General features: G+C 48.3%; 1 protein-coding gene across 3 annotated transcripts in view; it reads left to right on the forward strand.

Moving 5' to 3' along the window:
* Nucleotides 1-5,027: 5,027 nt before the first annotated feature.
* The window catches only part of TMC7 (transmembrane channel like 7), a 52,340-nt gene continuing 32,157 nt past the window's right edge, over nt 5,028-25,210 (forward strand). For all 3 annotated transcript variants that reach the window (XM_036410331.2, XM_036410332.2, XM_036410333.2), the window contains exons 1-3: nt 5,028-5,157; nt 19,826-20,066; nt 21,614-21,762. In XM_036410331.2, the coding sequence (XP_036266224.1) occupies nt 5,091-5,157; nt 19,826-20,066; nt 21,614-21,762 (457 nt within the window). In that variant the 5' untranslated portion in view covers nt 5,028-5,090. The remainder of the gene's footprint in view (nt 5,158-19,825; nt 20,067-21,613; nt 21,763-25,210) is intronic.

Genomic DNA, 25,210 nt, shown 5'->3' on the forward strand with positions numbered 1-25,210 from the left:
GGGACTGGAAAGTGTGAAGCCGTTTACTTTAAAGATGTTGAAACCAAGGCTTTGGTCACAAAAGAATTTTAGTCAACACTTTTGGGAAGAAAGTGGCTGTGGAACACCCATAGCAACCGGAAGGCAAGGCTCCCCAGAGGCAGAGCGGAGCGGCTGTCACCCCCTGGAGCGCTCATTATGTCCAAGACGCAATTTTATCCTGCCATCCCCCCGAGAGGATGGTGTTTACATGCTGGGATGTATGTAGCCGCTCAGTCTCTGCTGATTGGGTCTGTGCTCAGTCCCAAGCCTGCAATAGACTCACACGCGCTCACCTGCGCCCCCTTGTGGGAAGTCCCGAAGTCTGTTCAGAAGGTGAGGTTGCAGGAAAGGGAGTCCACCTAGGTCCTAAGCTAAGTACCTGAGACTAGGAGCCTAAGGATGTTACCTTCTATTCTTATTTCTGTGTTATTGGAAACAAGCATATGTTACCCATATTCCTGTAAAGTTGAACAAGCATTATTATTTTCATAAATTCAAAAGCCATTTAAAATAGTTTTAAGGTACCGCAGGAGTGGCTCAGTTGGCTGAGCATCAACCCATGCACCAAAAGATTGCAGGTTTGATTCCTGGTCGGGGAACATGCCCGAGTTGGGGGCTCGATCCCCTGTAGGGGGCATGCAGGAAGCAGTTGATGGATGTTTCTCTCTCCCTTCCTCTCTTGCAAAAAAAAAAAAAAAAATCTATAAAGAAACATATTGTAAAAAGGTAATATTGATCTGAAAACTCTATAGGTGATTCTGAGGGGCATCCTAGATTAAAGATTGAGATACTCTTATCTTATAAATTGTGACAGTGGTATGTAGCTGAAGAAAGTGAACTTGTTGCCCTGTGGGCCAATAATCACAAAAGCTAACATTTGTGAGCACTTCCTGTAAATGCATTTAATTCTCACAACATCCCTGTGAGGTAGGTACTGTGGGAGCCAGCCTCCAAGATGGTCATCCACAATTTTCGCCCCGTGGTGTTCCAGCCCCTATGCATTGTCCTCACAAACTAGGAAGGGCTGATCTGTGAGACCAATGGGGATATTGTAGAAATTACAGTATGTTCCAAGACCAGTTTGGCTCAATGGATAGAGCGTCAGCTTGGGGACTGAAGGGTCCTGGGTTCGATTCTGGTCAAGGGCATGTACCTTGGTTGTGGGCATATCCCCAATAGGGGGTGTGCAAGAGGCAGCTGATCGATGACTCTCTCTCATCGATGTTTAATTCTCTATCTTTCTCCTTTCCTCTCTGTACAAAATCAGTAAAATATATTTTAAAAAAATAAAATAAAATATATTAAAAAAAAAAGAAATTACAGTATGTGATCTCCGTGGTTAGGTCATAAAAGACACTGCTGCTACTACCTTTTACTCTCTCTCTTGAAGCACGTGCTGGGAGAAACCAAGTGCCATGTTGGGAGGACACTCAAGAAGCCCTGTGGAAAGACCCACATGGGCAGGAACGAAGGCCAGAATCCAATCCAGGATCATGAATTGCATTTAGTTTCATGCCTCTTTATTCTCCCCTTTTTTGTTAATCCTCACCTGAGGATATTTTCCCACTGAGATTTAGGGAGAGTGGAAGAGAGAGAGAAAGAGAGAGAAGCATCGATGTGAGAGAAACACATTGATAGGTTGCCTTCTGCATGAACCCTGACCAGGGCCTGGTCTGGGGAGGAACCTGCAGCCCAGGAATCAAACTCAGGGCCCTTTGGTCTGCAGGCTGACACTCTATCCACTGAACCAAACTGGCTAAGACTCTTTATTCTTCTTTAATCATTTAATCTTTAATTTGTTCCTGTTTTGGTTTTGTCATTCAAATCATTGGCATTTTTGAACCATCCAGGCCAGCTGCCTTGAAGGAAGTTCCATAGTCAGGATTTGCCTTTTTCCTCTTGAATCCATTCAGTTACTAGCTGAGTTTGTGTCACATTAAAAGTTTATCTCAGTGGTGTTGCTTACAAGTTTCTCTAATGTACAGATACTGTTTACTTCATGATGATGATCACAAGTCACTGTGATATTTAATTTTTTTTTATTGCAAAGATTCAGTAGACCCAAATGTTGACCCTGAGAAAGGATCCTAAAGAAGAATCATAAATGTTAACAAAAAGGAACATCTTTTACAGATATAACTGGAATGTTAACAAGTCAGAATGTTCCAAACTTGGTGCTTTAAACTTCTCAAATTCACCACCCCAGCAAGGGAAACAAACTTAATGTCACCCACAGAGGGGTCATCTGACAACTTGTGCCTCCTGATGATGGAATATGAAGTACATAAAGCAATCAAATTTCTGCCATAAACTTCAGGAACTAATTTAGGGTCATCATTTTTTTTTTTTTTTTTTTTTTTTTTTTTTTTTTTACCATGGCCAACACCAGGTACAGTTACATAAAAAGAAGAAAAAACATTACCATTTACTAACACAAACATTTAATGAAAAAATGTAGTGTATTTAACAAACATTTTTTTATACCACTTACTATGGGCGAGGCACTAAGTGCTTTACAAAGATAACCTAATTATGTCATCTTCCAACAACTTTAAGAGCTGGGCTGGGGTGCGGAGTGGGGGGGGGGGTGGCTGGAAGGGAGGGCCAGAGACACTAGCGCAGGTACCAACACTACCTTTGCAAAACCCTGAGTATCTCCTTAAGTGTTGTCCAGACTCCCTGCCTATCTGACTCTAGTCCCGGGCCTGTGCTGGTGGTGGGTAGTGTTATTGGAATCATTTGGTAGATGAGAAAACGGGAGTCCAGAGAAGGTTAGCAACTCGCCCCAGATCGCACAGCTAGTGAGCCGCAGAGCTAGCTGTGAAACCCAGGCTGTGTAGCTCCAGAATCCATGCTTTTAACCTCTCTCTTTCTCAATATCTCCCTCTCTCTCTCTCTCTCTCTCTCTCTCTCTCTCTCTCTCTCTCTCTCTCTCTCTCTCTCTCTCTCTCTCCCCCTCCTCCCCCCAGTAGGACATTTCAATGTGCAAAAGGAGGATTACAGACCAGAACACAACAGTCTTTCCCAAAGAGAGGGCTTTGCAACTTGACACATTCAGACACACAGATAAATGTGCTTGCAGGGGATTGCAATAAACATTTAATGCTGCCATGTTCTGTGTGCCACCGCTTGGTGGTAAGTGCAGAATAGAGCTGATGGAGAGTTTCCCTGGCTGGTCGCAGATGGGGGCCTTGGTTTTAGGCTGTGAGCAGCCCCCTGGGAATCCTATCTGGGTTTTTGTTAGGATTCGGCCTTGGAGAGAAGGGGATTAAAACTAGCTTGTCCCTGAAGAGGGCGCATGCTCTGTGCTTGGTGAGAAGAGGGTGTGGGTTAGGGCTGTGGTAGATGCAGGGACTGGGAAGCAGGAAGGAAGTGCCTCCCAGGTGGACCCCCTGGGAAAGGACAGGCCTGTGAGGGAGCCTGGCCATCAGCACTGAGGTCCTACAGGGCTAGCTGAGCTCTCTCCAGCAGCAAGAGCACCTCTCTGTGGACGGGCCCTTTGCTGGCAGCCAAGAGCCTGGACAACGAAAAGTGGACCGGCCTCTCCTGACCTCAGAGGTGCCTCACCTTTTCTGAATTCCTCTGCAGTTTGCCTTAAGATTGCCTCTCCTGACCCCAAATAAAGAGATGATGCATTTAAACATATAATATTATTATTATTATTATCCCTCCTTTGATAAAAGAGAGCCCTCACCAAGCTTATTTATACTCTTAGTGTAGCAAATAATGCAGACAAAAGTTGTACCAAAAAAGTGTTAGAAATGAGAATGCTCCAAAGGGTGCTGTGGCAAGATGTGGCTCCCCTTGGCACTTGCCATCCTCGGTCGGAGTATGTCTGGCATTTGGCCTTCTTCTTCCTCTTCTAGATCCCTCACACAAGAGGTTTTTGTGGCATTTTCCCAAAGAGTGAGCCCGTTTCTATGGGTGAGAAAAACCTCCCTCGGTAAAGGGCCATTCTCATGACTTCGCATTCAGAGTGCCTCCCATCCACATGACTCAGGACCGCTGATGCTGGGCCGGTGTCATCCTGGCACAGTTACTCGTGTGTCCCACCCTCCCCTTCCCACACTGTCCTCTTCGGAAGGAAGTCACCTTCGGAAGGAAGCTCACACTTACAGGGTGGGGAGTTGTGCTCCGCCTCCTTGAACTATCCATGTACCCATTCGTCTTATTTGGAATTCTTCAGCAGAGGGCACTTCCCCGTTGCTTATCTAACTTGGCAATTCCTTGTAATTCCATGTTTTAAACTGCCCGTGAGTAGAGGCATACAGGCAGAAATGAAACGTGGATGCGGTGTAAAATTTAACAGACACACACGGCATGGAGGGAAAACCCTCTCGGACACCTTTCTCACCCAGCCATCCAACTCCCCGCTCCAGAGGCATCTTATGCCCTTACAAACATATCCAAATAGATTCTTAAATAAAATAAAATAAAATAAAATATATATATATATATATATATATATATATATATAAAATTGATTTTTTACAGAGAGGAAGGGAGAGGGATAGAGAGCTAGAAACATTGACCAGCTGCCTCCAGCACACCCCCCACCGGGGATGTGCCCGCAACCAATGTACATGCCCTTGACCGGAATCGAACCTGGGACCCTTCAGCCCGAAGACCGACGCTCTATCCACTGAGCCAAACCGGTTTCGACCCAAATAGATTCTTAACCCTCCACCCCCTTTTGCACTCAAATGGTAACTTATACGAACACTAGTTTTACAGTTTGGTTATTTTTATTATCCTGTAACATTTGGAGTGAGACCTCCGGGAGGTCGCCCCTTATCGGGCCGCTGGATGGAGCGGTCTCGGATGGATCCCCAGCCCAGGCCCCCGTCCCTGAGCGGGGCTCCCATCACACGGCCCCCGCGGGCACAGCCCGGCGCCCCCGCCCCAGTGGTCCCCGCGGCGGGCGTGGGAGCGGGCTCCGCGCCCCGCCCCGGCCTCTGTGACGTCCCGGAACCTGGAATCCCGCTGCGGAGGGAGGCCCGGCGGCCCCGGAGGGAGGGCTCGGAGGCGCGGCGGGCGGCCGGAGCGGGGCGCGCGGAGCCGGCGCAGCCATGAGCGAGGCCAGTGCCAGCGCGCTCCCGCCCGGCAGGCCCCGGAGGCAGCCCTTCGCCCACCCAGGTAGGAGCTCCCCGCGGCGGGACGGGCTCCCAGCGGGGGAGGCTCCCGGCGAGGTGCCTGGGACTTGTGGAGAGCCCAGGTTCCGCCCTCCCTCCCTTCCTCTCAAGTATTTGTGGGGTCGGAGCGGGGAGAAGGGGAGGGCAGCGGTCTTTCTTACTCCCCTTCTCCTTCCTCTACCCATCCTCACCCGGTTAAGAGGGCGCCTGCCTCACCAGAGGAAGCGTGAGATAGGGAGTCCAGAGCGAGGGGGCTTTGTCTTCCAGTTGCTGGCGGAGGGATCCTGGGCTGGTCTCCAAATAGCCTTATCGGTTAAATGAAAAGATGTGTTAAATGAAAAGATTGTGTTAAATGAAAAGATTTTGAGATTCCCCACCAGTTCTAACATTCTGGTAGGAGGCGCCCGCCCCCAAACGTTTCAGGGTTTACAATGTGATGAACTTGGAACCGAATTCTGCCTCAGCTTGTTTATGGCTGTGTGATCTTTGGTAAGTGGCTTGCCTTCTCTGAGCCTTAGATTTTTATTTAAGCAATAAAGTGGGAATAGGATGTTGGTGGGACTAGGATGTTGGTGGGTTTAGAGCTGAGAGAAAAGCGTGCGAAATGCCTGGTACAGGGAAAGCACAATAAATGGTAACCAAGCAAGCATTATAATGGGGTGGTTGTTTTTCCCCCCTTGGGTGAAAGTTGTGTCTTGCTCTGTGAACTTTTACAAAATTATGGACAACCACCACCCAGTCAAGATAGAAAAGTTGCCAGCACCCAGGCAGGCGTCCTTGTAGCATTTGTATCTTATATTTTCCCTTAACAAAACACAAGCCTGTTAGACTTTGAGTTTTATCTGCAGAGCTTTATCTAATTCAGTTTGAGAAGAGTATGTTTGTTACAAGGATTTACAGTAAAATGTGAGTGTAGATCTGGGCATTAGACCCTTAGGACTGGCTTGTCCTCAACGCGTAGAAGGAAAAGAAAAGGCACCCAGGAGGGACCCAAACCCGGGGAACCTGCTCAGGAACCAGAACCCAGACGGGGCTTGATGGTAATTCTTTTTTAGCTCCTTATTCATCCTGTGGCATCAGCTTTAACCTCTCAATAATGGCCACTCAAGGATTATTTTAGTCGGTTTCTATTTATCTTCCTCTTATTTTAGCACAACCAATCACATCTAAGATGCCATGGTTTCCTATACAGAAAAGGCATGAGATTCATCTTTTTTGGATCTTTCCTGGGTGTTTAAGGGGACGCTAAGCATTTTTTTGTGAGTATGACCGGCCCTTTTAAAGTCTTCCCATCCCTTGGACAGATGGTATTTTTGACCTTTTACCCACTAGTGTGGGTGGAAGGCTCAGAAGGGACATGTTTATAACTTTGTAGCACTTTGTAAACGGTTATCGTTATTTGGGCGTCATGGGAGGACAGTTGGAGGTGGGCAGGAAACAGAGGGGATCTGGTTTATGGAATGGAGCTTGTGCCTCCTTCCATCAGGGGTGGGGAGTGTCTGGCCCCCGGGGTGTATAAGGCCAGAGAAATCATTTGGTCTGGCCCTGCCAAGGCATTAGGGGTGAGTTAATTAAATGTTTGGACAAATATAGCAGGCTAATTTTTAGGTTGCTAATTTCGTATGGCCCATGAATGATGTTATAAATATCCAAATGGTCCTTGGCAGAAAAAAAGGTTCCCCACCCCTGTATCTAAGTGATAAAACAGATCACACCACTCCCCTTGGTAATTAAACTTTCAGGTGGCTTCCCACTGCTCTGACTATAAAATCCAGATTTTCTCTGGTGGCCAACAAGGCCTGGTGATTTGACCCCAGCCTCCTCTCCAGGCCTTCATCACCCTTATTTCGCTCTGCTACACTGGCTGCCTTCCAGTTCCTCCAACATACCAAGGTGGTTTCTGCCTCAGGGCCTTTGCATCTGCTGTTCCCTTTGCCTCAACTACATTTCCCTTTGCTCTTCTTCTCCCTCCTTCTGTCAGGTCTGCTCAAATATCATTCCAGAGAGCCAGACCGCTAGAGTCATCTTGTCTGAAGAAGTCACAGAGTAGATGCTAAATTGTGACAAATAAAGGAAAAGAAGGGAGGGAAGGAGGGAAAAGGAGAGAGGAAGGGAGGAGACCACAGCTATACCGAAGTGATTGTAAGTCTAGACTCCCAGATACAAACCCTCATTTTCCCATTTACTGGATTTGTCTCTGGACAAGGCACTTAACTGCTTGGTGCCTTAGTTTCCTTATGTATTAAGTGGAGATAAGAATAGTACCTACTTCAAGGTGTCATTAGAATTAAGAGAGTTGATTTATATAAAGAACTTAATGTTTGTATTAGTTATCTGTGCTGTTACATGTCACCCCAAAACTTAGTGGCTTAGAACAGTGATACTCACTATCTTACAATTTCTGATGGTCAGGACTTGAGGAATGCCTTGTCTAGGTGGTCTGGCTCATGGTTGCTCATGGGGTTTCAGTCATGGTGTCATCTGAAGGCTTGCCTGTGGCTGGAAGATCCCTCCGGAGATTACATACTTGCTCACACAGATGGCGAACTCACACTGGCTGTTGGCAGGAGGCCTCAGTTCCTTTCCACAGGATCTCCCAGAGGGCTGCTGAGTGTCCTCATGACCTGGCGGCTGGCTTCCCCAGAGCAGATGATCTGAGAGAGCAAAGCGAAAGCTGTAATGCCTTTATGATCTGGTGTCAGAAATCACTGTGGTATTTCTGCAATATTTTTTAAAAATGTATTTTAACTGATTTCAGAGCGGAAGGGAGAGGGAGAGAGAATAATGATGAGAGAGAATCATTGATTGGCTGCCTCCTGCATTCCCCACACTGGGGATTGGGCCCACAATCCAGGCATGTGTCCTGACTGGGAATCAAACCGTGACCTCCTGTTTCATAGGTCGATGTTCAACCACTGAGCCACACTGGCTTGGCTCTGCAATATTTTATTGGCCCCGTGCAGTGTGGAAGGAGCCTATATAAAGTTATGAGGGTCAGGATATTGGGGGAGAAGATGCATCCTTGGGGTCCATCCTGGAGACTGGCTGCTATGGGAGTGTTAACTGTTGTTAATATCTGCCTCCTCTACTAGTGATAAACTCCAGGAGGGCAGGGGCTGGGCCTGTTTGGCTCACCATTGCATTCTCATGCTTAGCGCAGTGTTTGGTGCACAGTGGGCCTTTGGTAAATGTTAGTTGAGGGATGCCCTTTGTGGTTTGGGCCCTGTCTTAGCTCCCATATCCTTCCCACACCTGCTGTGTGCTTGTTGCTTCTTGAGCTGAGAAGCTCCTTCTGTTCCCTCACCCCTGGGGGTCATTACCATGCTTCTTTATAAGTCATACTGCTCTTCTCTTCTTTCAGTCTGCTATCACTTCCCTATGGAGGTCTTCCCTGATCACCTCTTCTCCCACAGGCTGGACTCCGTGTCCCTTCTCTGTAATCTACACTGACCCTGGCCTCGCCCTTTCAGAGTATCCACTGAACTGTATTCTCAATTATCTTGAGTTGTATTGTTCTTAAGAGTAGGGTTGGGATTAAGACACTGACTTAGCCTCTTATAAGCTCTGTCTGTGGCCAAGTGGAATTGTGGCCAGTGACACAAAGTTTTCTGTGGCCAACCTTGCAGCTCTGGTTGTCTTGGAGACTGCCCCCTGATACCTATATTATATGGAATTCCAAATCATGAAAACAGTCAAGATTCTACAATATATAATGTCCAGAATAGGTAAATCCATAGGGACAGAAAGCAGATGTTTCATATAAATGGAATCATAGAATACGTGACCTTTTATGGTGATTGTTTTTTTCACTTAAAATAAGTTTTGTTTTTTTTTTAATTGATCTTAGATGGAGAAGGAGAGGGGGAAAGAGAGAAAGAAGCATCTATGTGAGAGAGAAACATTGGTCGGTTGTCACTTGGATGCACCCCCACCGGGGACCGAACCCACAACCTTTTGGCATATGGGACAACACTTCACCCCACTGAACAATACTGTCCAAGGCAATAAGGATGTTTTTGAGCTTCATCCCTGTGGTAGCGTGTATCAGTACTGGATTCCACTTCTGGCCGGATATCATTCCATTGTGTGGCTATAGCACAGTTTATCCTGCACCCATTGATGTGCATTTGGATTGTTTCCATATTTGGGCTGTTGGGGAAAATGCCGCTGTGAACATTTATGTCCAAGTTTCTGCTTTAACACCTGTTTCCAGTTGTTTGGAGCGTACACCTAGGAGTAGAATTGCTGGATAATATGGTAATTCTGTTTTTAACTTTTAAAAAATATTTTAAATTGACTTTTAGAGAGAAAAGAAGGGAGAGGAATATAGAGAGAGAAACATCAGAAAGAAGCATCATTGATTGACTGCCTCCTGAATGCCCCCTATTAGGGATCAAGCCCAAAACGCAGGCATGTGCCTTGACCGGGAATTGAACCAGTGACCTCTTGGTTTATGGGTTGACACTCACCCACTGCACCACAAAGGCCTGACTCTGTAACTTTTGTGAGGAAGGGCCAAGCTCAGAGACTCCTCACACTTCTGTGGGGAGTGACTATGACCATTATCTCAGTGTTTAGTGGGGAACCAAAGTGACTCACCCAAGATGACCAGATCCCCAAGACGTGGTGGCTGGATGGAAATAAAACCTGTGTAATGGCTCCGGGGCCACGGACCACTCCTCTCTCCTCCTCAAGGGCACCGCTCTCAGGAGGGCCCTGGAGGGCCCTGCTGGCACTGTTTGGATGGACCCCACCTGTCTGGGCCTCTGAAGCAGGGAACCCAAGGGATAAAACTGAATAGGCCCTTTAGACGCCTCCTGTGAGGGGAGGTGGAACTTGTTTGTTTTTTGTGTGTGTGTTTTTTAATTAATTTTCCACAGAGAGGAAGGGAGAGGGACAGAGAGCTAGAAACATTGATGAGAGAGAAACATCGATCAGCTGTCTCCTGCACACCCACCACTGGGGATGTGCCCGCAACCAAGGTACATACCCTTGATCGGAATTGAACTTGGGACCTTTCAGTCCGCAGGCCGACGCTCTATCCTCTAAGCAAAACCGGTTTTGGCACTTGTTTGTTTTTTTAAGATAAATAAGAGAACCTCTGGTGGTAGTTTTTATGGAACCGCTTGGCTTAGATGTGAACCCTAACTTGGCCAGTTACCAGCCGTGTGACCTCGAGCAAGTCCTGCTGCCTCCCTGAGCCTCAGTTTTCTTATCTGTGAAGCAGAGATCATCATCCCCCTCTGCGAGGGTCACCGGGAGGCTATAACAGAGACAAACAGGCATGTCAGGAACCCAGCACCACACCGATTCTGTGCACTTGAATGGCCGCTGTTGGCATTATTATTATTATTATTATTATTATTATTATTCTGGCCTTCTTAGCTCTCACGCTATAAGATTTATGACTGCGTGTGCTGTGTGTCTGTACCTTCTGGAGACACACTATTAGATATTTATGGAATTAAACCACTATTCTTTGGGCTGTTTTATTCCAACAGAGTGTATGAAAGTGGAAGTAACCATGCAACCTGCAGTGTTTAGTGTTCTCCCTCCCTCCCTCCCCCATTTATCTGCTAAGCCCATTCATCGGGTCACTCATCACCCCTACAGGTGTCCCAGGGGGAGGGATCTTCTGCCGGCCTGGGACAGCTGGAGGCTGCACGGCCATCTCCAGGCTGCAGGGGTTCTCTGGTGAGCCAGCCATCTGGCTTATTCTCTCCCCCTCTGTCTGCAACAGTCTGCATTCTGCCCAGCAACTCAGGCCCAGATTAGGCCCAGAGCCCCCCCAGTGGCTTTGGTGTGTGTTTGTTTCTTTTAGGAAGTGAAGAATTTAGAGGGATAAAAGGGGGAAATGGCTTTGCAGTGTCGTAACCTTTGTTGTAGTCTGGTTGCTTTTTACAGCAGCATTGTTTGGGTGTGGGACCCACCCAGAGCTCCCGTGGGCCTTCCCCTCCCCCTGCAGGAGGAGGAGGAGGGAGGGAACGGACCTTGAGCCTGAAGCGTGCTCCAGGCGTGGGCCTAGTGGTGAAAGAGGCAGGCCTGGGACATGCTTTCAAGAAGCAGGAAAAACACTGACCAGATAGAGGCAAAAATCGGGTAGTGACAGTTCACCAGAACGGCTGAGAAGGAAATAAACAGGTGATGGCCTAGGGAGGAGGGAGGACCTGCCTGGATGGGTGGTCGGGAAGGCTCACTGAGGAGGGGACTTGGGAGCTGAGGCTGAGGGTGTCCAGGAGTCGGTGCAGGTGGCTCTCTGAAATGCAGGTGAAAGAGTGTGCGGAGGGAGGCACAGCAAGAGCAAAAGCTTGGAGTGGCAATGACCCTGGTGTGTTGGAGGAGGCTCCCAGCTGGAACTGAGAGGAGGGGATGGCGTGAGGTCAGGCACACAGGGACCAGTTCCCGAGGCGCTGCTAAGCCGGGTCATCTGCTTGATTTTGGTTTCTAAGATGTAGCTTTCCTGAATTCCTCACAGCAGCCCAGTGAAGTAGGTGCTATTTGTCCTTGTTACCCTGAGAAGTTACGTGACAAGCTCCTGAAACAGAAGGACATTATGGTGTGAACCGAGAGCCAGCATGCCCATGTTTCCACTTGACACATGTTTATTTGAGCATCTGCTGGGTGCCAGGCCCCATGCTGATCACCCGGGGTGTCAGGGGGAGGAAGACTTGCTGGCCTCTTTGCCCTGAGGGTTCAGTCAGACCTTTGCTCAACCTGCGCCAAGTTCTTGTCTTCTCTGAACTTTCCATATTGCAGGACCAGTGACACAGGAGGTCATTGTGGGAATCACAGGAGGTAAGCATGTAGCGTTTGGTGTACTCATGGCACATGATAAATACTAGCTGTCATGCATGTCACCGCCGGGAAAATCTCTTTTGGGGAAATCCTGGCCAAGGAGGATAAACCAGCCATCCAAGGGGTAGCGTGGTCCATAGCAAGAAGATCTCCTGCTTCAGATATAATTCTTCCTGTTCTTTAAGTTCATCAGTACATATGTCAGCCCATGGTCTTTGGCACCAGTTCCACACTAACAGGAATCCTCTCTGTGGGGTGCGGTGAAGAGGGAAACGTTATCCCGTGGAAAATAGCTCGATTGTGATACGGTGCAGCTGTGAAAACAGCACGGCTGGGAGGCAGTCCGAGGGCCAGGTGGGCCCGAGGCCAGGCCCTTATCTGCTCTGCTCCTTGCTGGTCTGCTCTGCACTGAGCTGGTCTGCTCCGCTGTGCTGCGGTCTGTTCTGGCCTGTGCCGGTCCTCCCAGCTCTGCTCCAGTGAGGTATCTTCAGTGCTTTCACTCAGCCAGGGAAACCCACTCTTTTGTCTTCAACGGAAAGGGAAAATGTGCTCTCAGAGCCAGAGGGGAGGCTGGCTTATAGGGACAGAAGTCCCCACCCCTGTCCTCTTGCAAATTAGTCTGTCCTATTGCAAATGAGGACTCCAAATCCTTGAAGTTTGATTGGCCCAAAAGGCCCTGTCCTGATTGGTCAGAATAGAGGCTCTCTGGTTGGCTAGAGCCACATATCTCCAATTGGATGGGGAAAGCGTTAGGCCTTTTGGTTGAAATAAGATTCAAGTAAGGGCTGGCTCAGAGGGCACACACACAGTACAGGTGGGCAGTTCAGTGCAGAGGCAGGTAGTTCAGAGCAGGCTTCTCCTTGAGGTGCAGCTTGCGTGAGAGATCCCTGTGTAGAGATGGCTGCTAGGCTCTGTTTTGTTGTTGTTGTTGTTGTTGTTGTTGTATTATTATTTTTTAATTTGAGCCGAGTTAGCCACCAGGAGTCACCTTCAGTAAGTATCTTCTTTCTCAAGGCTCATAATAACTGTGTCAGCTCCTCAGTAAGTAACTGCCCGCGTATAGCACGATTTTCCAGGCACTGCGCAAAGCCAGAGGTCTGCAAGCACAACCTGCAGGCCGAATCCAGGCCGCTGCCTATATTTATGATTTAAATTTTCCTAGGACACAGTTGTGCCCATTTATTTATGGCTTCTGTAGCTTTCCTGCTACAGCATCAGTGCTGAGTAGTTTTTACCATCTGGCCCTTCACAAAAAAGGGCCTGTTTTCTAACTACTTTATACAGCCTAGCTGTTCAGCCCTTAGGATGGCTGTGCGAGGTGGAAACCTCTCTCCCTATTTAACACGTGGGAAATAGGGATCAGATTGGTTAAGAAACTTGCCAGGGTGCATGGGTGTCAAGCGGAGCCGGATCTGAATCCAGGCAGCGGACTTCGGAGGCTACCAGTGTGCCCGTAACCACCAGGGGATGTGACCTCCTCCAACAGATGGAATCCAAGCAACTGCTCCACGGACAGCCCACGGGGTGCTCCACTGGCTTGAAAACCGGGAGACCTGGGTCCTGGGCCCAGCCTGGCTCTGATTACCCCGTTAGTCACAGCTCCCGTAGGCCGTTTGCTCATCGTTTATAAAGCCTTGGACCCAGCCTGCCCCAGGCCCCACCCTGGTGCCCGGCGCCAGGTGCCATGATTCATGCAGGTCCGCCCAGCCCCCGAGTTCTGAAGTCAGGCAGGTATGGGAGGGTCCCAGCGCTCCTGGCTCTCAGGTTAGGCTCTGGGATCCTGTGAATGAGGCCCCTCTACATTCTTCAATACACGTGTGGCTGTGGAGAAGGAAATGTAATGAACTCTGATCAAATTAAAAACTCACATAGCCGTTTCCTCAGTCTCACCAGCCACGTTTCTGTCGCTCAGGAGCCACGCGTGGCTAATACTCACCCTATTTAGACAGCGCAGATATAGAACATGTCTGCCATTGCGGAGGGACAGTGCAGCCTGACCCACGATGCCCTGGCGTGACTCACAGCCATGCCAAACTGCGCAGCCCAAGGACAGACCTGGCCACGGGACTGGCTGGGAGATCCTGTTAAGTCTGGGTTAGATCATGTCTTTCCTCTGCCATAGTCTCATCATGGCCCTTAGGCCCTGGTGGCCTTGACTCCTACCCTAAAACCGTCCTCCGTGCTAACTCTTCTCCAGTCCTGTTCCTCAACCTGGCTGCACATGGTCCTGCCTCAGGGCCTTTGCACCTGCTCTTCCACCTAGCTCTGTGGTTCTTTCTCTCCCTTTAAGCTGTGCTCAAAGCCACCCTTGCCTTATTTTTCTCCACATATTACCTGACATATATTGTTCTTGCTTGTTTACTGTCTGTCTCCTCTAGCTAGAATGTAAGTCCCATAAAGGTCGGGGAATGTGTGAGTCATATTCAGGGCTGTGTTCCAGGCCTAGGACAGTGCATGGCGCATAGCAGTTGCTCAGTAAATGCTTTCGTGTACGTGAGTGAATGAACAGGTGGATGAGTGGGTGGCCTTTCCAGGGGTAGAGCAGTGGTGAGTCTCTGGCCTTGGAGGTTTTTGAGCACTTGGTGGAGATTCCAGAAACTTTAACTAGATTCCCTGAACTGCGAGCCCCTGGTTAAGACCCTTTGGTGGCTGTGAGCACAAATTAGTCAGGGACCCCCACCTCTGGTTAGCATTCCAAATAAAAACAATGTCAAACCATAGGATCCTATCTAAAAAAGAGGGAATATGCAAACTGACTGTCACACCATCACAAAGATGGTGGCGCCCAGTCCCTCAGCCCCATCAGAGTCCCCAGTCCTTTCAGCCAGGGGAATGAGGGAGGGCAGCAGGGGAATGAGGGAGGGCAGCAGGCACAAGGTGCAGCCAGACCTGCCCTCAGCCTCCCAGCTGCCCAGGGCCAGCCTGAGGCACAGGCAAGCCTTGGATGGCAGCTGCCCAGCCGCCCAGGGCCGCCTGAGGCTCAGGTAACCAGGGCCGACAAGACTTGTGCTGCTGGCAGTGGCAGCAGCAGAGGTGGGATGGGGGCGTTGCCTTCCCTTGGTCACTGGGTCACCTCCCGTCCCTGAGGACTCTTGGACTGTGAGAGGCGGCAGGCTGGGCTGAGGGACCCCCCTCCAGTGCATGAATTTTCATCCACTGGGCCTCTAGTATAAGTATAAAGAAATCCAGAAAGTTCTGAAATTGATGTCCACATTCCTTTAGTAGTAATACCAAACTGGGTGAGCATGTGTAATTTGATTATTTCTGAGCGGTAATGGCAAAGCATGTTCCTAACTGGGTTGGTTTGTGTCAAGTACCTAAAATAGGAAAAATGTAATATATGGTCAACATCTCAATATTTTTTTGCCAGCTCCCCCCGCCCCCCAACTTAAAATTTTTTTTTAAAATTGTGAAAAATACCATCCATATAGAAAAGAATAATGTTAAAAGCTTAAGTTCTTTAAATACTTATCTTATGTTTTGGTGCCTCTACTTTGTCTGTTTGATGGGTGATCCAATGTTGCCTGTATCCCCAACCCTAAATTAATTCACTCATGATTCATTCGTTCAGTGGTGAAGGAGAGAGATGGGGTCTCTGGCCTCTTAGAGGTTACAGAATAATGGGGGAGGGAGAAGACCAGAGACAACACACAAGTAAACAGTTAGAGCGGGGGTGGAATAATGGCAGGGGTGTGTGCACTGGGCTGGGGGGTGGAATAATGGCAGGGCTGTGTGCGATGGGCCGGGCGCTTTGGGAGGCAGGAAGCAGGTGTGCAAACCTTCATCCTCTCAGATCACAGCGCCCAGCTCAGAGTCCCTGCCCCGAGGGGCTCGGTGCAGCCAGACGAATTCCCTCAGCAGCTGGCGAGGGGCCAGGACTAGGTGACCCTGAAGGCCCCATCTTATTCGGAGTTTCCATGATTCTGCGAGTGGGAAGAAAACCCCTGAAGTGAACCCAGCGCCAAATATGGTTGGGCTCAGTTCTTGGCAAGCACTGGAGGGAGGCTGGTGGCGATTTCGGTACCATTCAGCTCACCGCCGGCCTGTGCCCACGTCCTGGGAGTGATGGTGCCCGTTGGTGGGATTTGGTGTCTTGTGGAAAGAGCTGTGAAGAAAAGCTGGGACCAAAAGATGCTCTCCCGATGCGCCTGCACCTGTCCATTCATTCATTTATTCGTTCTTCAGATGGAGGCCTTTCTATGAGCAAGACTGTGCTCTAAGCCTCGGACAGACTAACTTTGTCCTTAACCTGACACCACAGAAAGTACTAATGCTGCCTCTGTCCACAACTCTCCTGTAATTGTCACCCACTCACCCGCCTACCCCGTCACCATCTAATTGCTGAAATCTGGCTTTGATGACAAACAGATTCTATATATTCCTCAACATCTGAAATACATCCCTTCCCTCATCCCTTTGCAAATGGTCAACAAACAGCCCACACACTGATCCTAGGACTTGAGTGGCCACACGGATGACACGATCAGCTGGACCAACTCAGGAGAACATCGGGCAGTGACTGTGAAGAGACATTCTTCTGATTTCCGGGGATGAGAAAACAGAGGCTTGGAGAGGGGACGTGCCTGTCTCTGCAAGAAGCGGTGGAGCCAGGAGTCTGCTGGGCCTCAGAGCCTGGGGCGGCTGCCAGCGCTCTGGCATCAGCCTCCCTGCCACAAAGCCAGGGCCCTTCGCTGCCTGCCCCTGCAGGTTGGCGTGAGGGGCCAGGTGCTGTCATGCTCTGAAGAGTGCGGCCCTGTGTGAGAACGAGAGGAGGCCGACATAGTTATAAAAATAACCATGCCTGTGCTCAAAGGTATGGCTGTGATTTTTTTTTTGAAGATCAAGAACTTCCCAAGAATGTCCGAAAAGGAAAAATCATTCCTCTTCAATGAAGGCCATGTCGAAAATAATGGTTTTCCACCAGCAACGGTCATCATGAAATGTAAATAGGATGTATCTTTCCTGTGGAACATTTGCAAGAGCAATCAAGCCATTGATCAGTATGGCATTGTAGTGATTAAGAAACACTTTCAAATCCAGGGCCCATTGAATCATTCCATGGAGAGGACCCCAGCTTTGGCATCTGACAAACCTGTGATTGGGTCCCGGTTCCAATAGTAACAGCTGTGTGAATGGGAAAGGCCACTTGACCTCTCCCAGCCTCAGTTTCTCCATCTGCAAAATGGGATCATTCCATTCAAAGGCAGCTCAGAGTATCAAATGTGGTGACTTGTACTGAGTACCGCGAATAGCCTATTGCAGTCGGGGCTCGATGTATCCTAGCCAGTAACTCTGTCCTCACGATCACGCCGATGAGGTCCGATGAGGTCACATCCCCAGTTCCGGGGATGAGAAACGTATGAGTCAGAGACGCTCATTTTCTTGCCTGGGTTGGCCTGGCCAGTGGCTGACAAGCCAGCTCCGGCTCCAGCTCCAGCGCTCGGCCCCTGACCCACAGCTGCTGAATAGCCAGTAGGTCGGTGCTGCTCCACATTGAAAGACCTTTGTTTGTGCTTCATAACCGCTCTTTGTTGCTGTCCAGAGGGAGGAGTAGCCTCCAGCCTGGATGTGGACCCTCTCGCCTCTAGGACCCACCCGCCACGCCCTGGTTTGCTTTAGGAAGCCAGCGTTGCCAACTGGAAGGGTGACAGATGCCCGCGTGTGCGGGGCAGGGAAGTGGGAGGTTGAGGGAGACCGGCAGGCTTGCCCTTGGTGACTGGCCGTGCTCCAGACACGTGGCTGTGTGTCATCGGCTGTGGGACAGCTGCTCCATTGTGTCTCACGGGCCCGTCAGCGAGGCACAGATCACAGCCCTGCCCCGTCAGACTCCCACTCAGAGCGAGGCCTTGGCTGTGTCCCCGTCCCTCCCCCGCAGCTCTCCCTCGGTCCCTTGTCCTGCTATCTACATGGACGTTTATGGAGTCCACTGCCTGCCGGGCACTGGACTGAGCGCGTCTGTCTATATGATCACCTTTAATGCTTGTAAGTGGGCCCTGGTGCTGGGTCCTGTCTTGAGCTTTGCAGCCTCCAAAGTGATCCTTTTTTATTTATTTTTATTGACTTAGAGGAAGGGAGAGGGAGAGAGAGAAACATCAATGATGAGTGAGAATCATTGATTGGCTGCCTCCTGCGCGCCTACTGGGGATGGAGCCTGCAACCCCCGGGCATGTGGTCTTGATCAGAATCGAATCCGAGGACCCTTCAGTTTGCAGGCCAATGCTCTATCCACTGAGCCAAACTGGCTAGGGCCCGAAGTGATCCTTCAAAATCAGTCAGATGATGACATGCTTCTGCCCAGAGCCCTCAGTGGCTTCCCGTCGGTCACATCCCAGGATCACAGCATGACTAGGTTTGGCCCCACCACCTCTCTGACCCCCGCTTTCCCCACCTCCCTGCCCCAGTTACCGGCTGTTGCTAATAAACTGCTCCAAACATGACGGCTAAAGCTTTTTTATTGTTCCTGGTGATGTTGTGCATCAGGAATCAGCAGAGTGTGGCTTGCTCTGCTGCATGTCATGTCTGCTGGGGCCGCGTCCAGGTGGCCTCTTCACACGCCTGGTGGTGCCTGGCGAGGGTGACTCTGGGCCTGGGGGCTGGTTGTAGTGGCTGCTGCTTGGTTCTCCTCCTTTCTTTTTCTTTTTCTGTCTTTTTTTTTTTTTTTTTTTAATATATTTTATTGATTTTTTACAGAGAGGAAGGAAGAGGGTTAGAGAGTATCTGTGGTCTGCTGGGCATCAGCTGGCTGAAGGCTGGTCTGGGTTGTCTCAGCAGGGTGATCATCTGTGATCCACATGGCCTCATCCTCTAGCAGGTTAGCTCAGCTAGTTCATATGGCAGTAGCTGGGGTCCGGAGAGCAGCAGAAATTCACAAGCTTAGAATTGGCACTGCATCGTTTCCACTCTTGGTCCAGATCAGAGGGCCAGTCCCGACCCCATGAGTGTATGGGAAGCTCTTAACACAGTGCCTGGTTCATAGGAATTGTTCTGGAAACATTATTGTCATTACTCTGCAAGGCACTGTATCCTTTTCACGTTTTACTCCATACGTCATTCTACCCTACCCTGTGTGAGGATAATTGGGGCAAAGGTTACGAGCCCCAATAACTGCCCAAGTTCACCCATTTAGCTAGTGGCCACAGCCAAACTCTAGCTCTCAGATATCATGTAATCCCGTGGTTGGCAAACTGCAGCTCTCAAGCCACATGCGGCTCTTGGCCCGTAGAGTGTGGCTCTTCCACAAAATATCATGGCCTGGGCGAGTCTATGCTGAAGAAGTGGCGTTAGAAAAAGTTTAAGTTTAAAAATTTTGACTCTCTGCCGAAACCGGTTTGGCTCAGAGGATAGAGCGTCGGCTTGCGGACTGAAAGGTCCCAGGTTCGATTCTGGTCAAGGGCATGTACGCTGGTTGCAGGCCCATCTCCAGTAGGGGGTGTGCAGGAGGCAGCTGGTCGGTGTTTCTCTTTCATCGATGTTTCTAGCTCTCTATCTCTCTCCCTTCCTCTCTGTAAAAAATCAATAAAATATATTTAATAAAATAAAATAAAATAAAAAATTAGGCTCTCCAAAGAAATTTCAGTCGTTGTACTGATGACATTTGGCTCTGCTGGCTAGAGTTTGCCGAGCACTGAGGTAACCTAAAGCGTATTTGCAAACGCATCTGTTGAAAGGGAACCCGTTTGCAGATGATCCCATTGTCCTGGTGAAGAAGCTAATTAAGAGACAGACGCTTTTGTCAGTGGCCCAGGCCAGTGGCTGTCGGCAAGGTTTCGCTATGGTCTCTGAGGTCCAGGTCTCCGACACGACTTCTGTTTGTTGGCTCCCAACAAGAGTGGTTGGCTCACCGGAAGTGAGTGATGCTTTTCTTCTTTCCTCCCCAGAGAGCCTCTCTTTGGAATCCGATTTCTGTTCTTCGCCTGTGAATTTCCTCCAAGAACTGCCGAGCTACCGGTCCATTGCACGCAAGAGGACGAACATCCCTTCCCGAGACAAGCAGAGTGGCACTTTGCTGAAGCCGACAGACTCTTACACCTCCCAGCGGGAGGGAGAAATCGCGGAAAACCTCAACAGCCAGTCCATTCGGAAGTATGCGCTGAACATCTCTGAGAAGCGGAGACTAAGGTGCGTTCCGTAGCCACCTGGAAGGCATCTGGTGTAGGTTTTGGGCAGAGGTGCGTTGTATGCATGGCATGCATTTCTTTCCTCAAGAGCTCACATAATCAAAATTATTTGTTAGGGTAAGCTAAGCTGCTGTGACAAAGATACCCAAACACGTCAAAGGTCAGCCTATTAGAAATGTAATACTTTTTTCTTTAAAAAATATATATATTTTATTAATGTTTTTACAGAGCGGGAGGGAGAAGGATAGAGGGTTAGAAACATCGATGAGAGAGAAACATCGACCAGCTGCCTCTTGCACATCCCTTGCTGGGGATGTGCTCACAACCAAGGTACATGCCCCTGACCGGAATCGAACCTGGGACCTTTCAGCCCGCAGGCCAACGCTCTAGCCACTGAGCCAAACCAGTTTCGGCTAGAAATGTATTTCTTGCTCACTTAAAAGTCTTGGGTCAGGGCAGTGGAGGACTTTGCAGACATTTAGGGACCAGGCTCTTTCCATCTTGTGGCTCTGCAGCCCGCCCAAAGCTTAACTATTGTCTGCATCTACCCTGTTTCCCCGAAAATAAGACAGTGTCTTATATTAGTTTTTTCTCCCAAAGTTGCGCTAGGTCTTATTTTCAGGGGATGTCTTATCTTTCCATGCGCTAGGTCTTATTTTCGGAGGATGTCTTATTTTCGGAAAAGCACGGTAGCCAATGCAAAGGGAAAGAGTGTGGCGTAAGAGTGCACCAGTTAGCTGTGCTGTGTAGTACGTCACCGCACAACTTTGTAGTTAAAACAACAACTTTCTCGAGTCTAACAAGTCGGCGCTGGGCAATTCTTCTAGTTCCATTTAGGATCACTGTGTATGTATCTGTGGCCGGCTGTGGTCAGAGAGGTGGCTCTGCTCATCGAGGCTCAGGCTCAGCTGGCCGTAGGCCGGACTGGAACGGCCTCACCCTGCAGCAGGTTAGCTCACGAGGCTTGTTTGCATGGCAGCAGCTGGTATCCAAGAGAAGAGCAGAATCCTGCAAGTCTTCTGGGAGCCGGGGCTCAGAACTGGCACAGCATCACTTCTGCTGCATCCTGTGATCTGAACAGGTCACAAGGCCAGTCCAGAATATAATGTTTTGGAGAGTCATCCATGTTGTAGCAGGCACCAGTACTTCCTCCTTTTTTTATGGCTACGTAATACTCCACTGTGTAGAAATAGCTCATTTTGTTTATATAGTCATCTGTTGATAGACATTTGGTTTGTCTCCACCTTTTGACTATTGTGAATAGTGCTGCTAGGAACATCCAGGTACAAGTTTTGGGTTGAGACCCTGCTTTCCGTTCTTTTGGGATATCTATCTCCCTAGGAGTAGAATTACCGGGTCATACGTTATTTTTCGGTTTAACTTTTCAAGGAATGGCCACTCTGCTTTCCCTAGGGGCCACGCCATTTTACATTCCCACCAGCAATGTATGAGGGCTCCAGGTTTCCACAGCCTCTCTGCTGGGGTTTTATTTGATGCTAAGGCTTGGCAGCGGTGCCATAGTTATTGTCATGCTCGTTTTTAATGCAGGGAAATTCAGGAGACCCAAATGAAGTATTTATCCGAGTGGGACCAGTGGAAACGGTATAGCAGCAAGTCCTGGACGAGGTTCCTGGAGAAAGCTCGTGAGATGACGACCCACCTGGAGCTGTGGCGGGAGGACATTCGCAGCATAGGAGGTACCACCCCTGCACTCTGCACGTGCTCCTTCGCAGTGGTGCCCGCGGGGAAAATCAGCCTCGTTTTCATGGGCTTTCAGCTGAACTCTGGCATTTCCTTCCGTGATGAATGTGAGCAATACCACCGTGAGGATTAGCAGAACCTGTGTCTTTGTCACCAGGAAAAATCACAGATCGCTCTCTATTCCTTCCAGTTGTAGTTATCTTGGGAAACCATTTATGCTCATCACTACTGTGGAGTCATAGCAGTTTTCAGATCTACCACTAGGTCTTATTATTTAGTGTGCTAATGAAGATGCTCATGTGCTATTCCATCACAAATTTGGTTGTTTGTATTTTGTGCATTTAAAACATTATTCCGAGATGAAGTTCATTAGGCTTCTCTACCCAGCCACAGATACCCATGACCCTGAAGATACTTGGAATCCTTTCTTTCCCATAATAGTGACAGTGGAGTGCAGTATTGCACTAGGCAGGTTGGGCTGCCATGACAAAGTAACATAGACTAGGGAACTTAGGCTACAGACATTCATTTTTTTTATAGTTCTGAGACTGCAAGTTCAAGATCAGGTCACCTTCTCACTATGTCCTCACATGATCTCTTTTTGTGCACACTCCAGGAGAGAGTTTTAAGAAGAGGGAGGAAGAGAAGACTCGAACTGGCATCTCTTATATGGGCACTGATCCCATCATGAGGGCCTGACCTTCATGACCTCATCGAAACCTCATTATTTCCCAGAGGCCCCACCTCCAAATACCATCACCTTGGCTCCAACATGTGAATTGGAGGGGGACACACAATTCATTCTATACAAAAATTGGAAGTTGTGCCAAAGTATAAAATTAGAAGGAAAAAAAACATTTCAATATTTGGTTGATATAGCAGAGCAAGAGGGGAAAATACCTTCTAAGATTACATAGTTTCTACCATAAAGCAAAATTATTTATTTATTTATTTATTTATTTTTTAAATATATTTTATTGATTTTGTACAGAGAGGAATGGAGAGAGATAGAGTTAGAAACATTGATGAGAGAGAGTCATCGATCAGCTGCCTCTTGCACACCCCCTACTGGGGATATGCCCGCAACCAAGGTACATGCCCTTGACCAGAATCGAACCTGGGACCCTTCAGTCCCCAAGCCGACGCTCTATCCATTGAGCCAAACCGGTCTTGGCTAAAGCAAAATTATTTACAAGCATCTCCTCAAAACTACTAGAAGGGAAATTTTGTTACATTTGTAAGGGACGATGTAGGAGAAATGGAAGAAATTATTGTTCCCATTATTACTATTACAAGACTTCTAAAATACCATTGGTAATCTATTTAAAGAACTATCTCTTTTGGTTTTATTGAGAGAATGTAAACATATTTCTAAGGAGTTTCACTTGAACCATTCATTTTTGAAAGCTAAGTGAACATCATGTTTGGAGTAACATCCTAGCTAATAAAGAGGGAATATGTAAATTGACCATCATTCCATCACAAAAGATGGTGGCACCCATAGCCACAAGGTGGCAGCACCCAGTCCCCTTAGCCCTGCCGGAGTCCCCCAGTCCTGGGGGGTGGCAAGCAGGCCCTGCAGAGAGCAGACGGCAAGCCCTGCTTGCCCTTTGCCACGGTGTGGAGCAGGCAGGCCCCGCAGACAGCAGTGAGCCATGGGGAGCGGGCCTGGGCCATCAGTAGGACATCCCCTGAGGGCTCCCGGATTGGAGAGGGTACAGGTCGGGTTGAGGGACCCTCCTGTGTATGAATTTTGTGTACCAGGCCTCTAGTTTAGTGATAAAAGTTAACCTTTGTTGAGCTTTTCCTATGAATCAGGCCTTGTGTAAACGTTTACTCAAATTATTTCACTTTAGCTCTCACAAGATCCTCCCATACAGATATTTATCACTTACATGGCTCAGAGATGTTAAAACACTTGCACAAGTTCACTGGCTAGGACAAGGCAGATACAGGGTTTGAACCCAGGCAGTCAGCTTTAGAGGCTAAGGTTTTATCCACCACCTCTCTCTTGTTAAATGGTGGCTTTTCCGGAGATTTTCATTCAAAAAGTGGCTTGTGGATTGGAGGGTAGTTTTTTCCTGGGGAGCTGGGGCTTTGATTTTCTCTTCAGTGCTTCACTCCTATGACTTCTTTGCTTGCTAGGTACTCATCTGGCAGGAAATAAAGGTGTGATAGTCAAGCTCCTCGCCCTGGCAGGGTTGCTGGGTTTAAAGAGAAGCAAAGATTATGGGTCTTTTATATCTTCTGTCTCAAAGATAAATTCTTTGCCCTCACAAAGAACAAACAGACACTCTCACTCTTCAAGTGCTTTCTGACTGTCCTTAATAATTTGATCATTATGTGGTGGAAACTTTATTTTCTTAAAAAAACAAACAAACCAATGAATATAATTCTTAACAGAATAAGGAGAAAATTATATGCTTATCCCATCAATTCTCATTCTTAGCAAATAAGAAATAGATGAGAATTTTCTTAATCTGCAAGTATAACTACAGAAATTCTGCAGCAAGCATCATACTTAATGGTAAAATATTGAAAGCTTCCCCCAAGATTGAGAATGAGAAAAGGGTGTTAATTATTATTGATTCAAACCTGCATCATCCTGGAAATTCTGGCCCATGTACAACCATGGAGGGAAAGGCATAGGGAGTGGAAAGGCAGAAACAAAATGCCTTTTAAAAAACATAATTTTAGCTCTGACCGGTTTGGCTCAGTGGATAGACGTAGGGGTGTCGAACTCAATCAGAGGAGGGGCCAAAATCTAAAATCCAGCCTAAATCGCGGGCCGAATGGTTTACTGAACAGTCATAAACTGTCATTGTGATGGCAACGCAACGGAGTGCAGTGATGACAGCGCGGTTCGGGCCACATTGCAAGGCCTGGCGGGACGGATTTGGCCCGCGGGCCTTGTGTTTGACACATGTGGGATAGAGCATTGGCTTGTGGATTGAAGGGTCCCAGGTTCGATTCTGGTCCAGGGCATGTACCTTGGTTGCAGGCACATTCCCAGTGGGGGGTGCAGGAGGCAGCTGACCGATGTTTCTCTCTCATTGATATTTCTAACTCTTTAACCCTCTCCCTTCCTCTCTGTAAAAAATCAATAAAATATATTTAAAAACAAACAAACATAATTTTAAGTTTATTTCAAAAGAATGGAGAGGGAGAGACAGAAACATCAATGAAGAGAGAGAATCATTGATTGGCTGTCTCCTGCACATCCCTTACTGGGGATCGAGCCTGCAACCTGGTATGTGCCCTAACTGGGAATCCAACTGTGGCCTCTTGGTTCAGAGGTTGATGCTCAACCACTGGGCCACACCGCCTGAGCAGAGGCCTTTTTAAAAAAAAATGAAAGTTGCTACATACAAGATCTCTATATAAAGCCAATTGTATTTCTATATACCAGCAACAAACACTTGGAAAATGAATATTTAAAAAAGA

Source organism: Pipistrellus kuhlii, unplaced genomic scaffold (assembly GCF_014108245.1).
Source record: "Pipistrellus kuhlii isolate mPipKuh1 unplaced genomic scaffold, mPipKuh1.p scaffold_m20_p_4, whole genome shotgun sequence".
Taxonomy (NCBI): Eukaryota; Metazoa; Chordata; class Mammalia; order Chiroptera; family Vespertilionidae; genus Pipistrellus; species Pipistrellus kuhlii.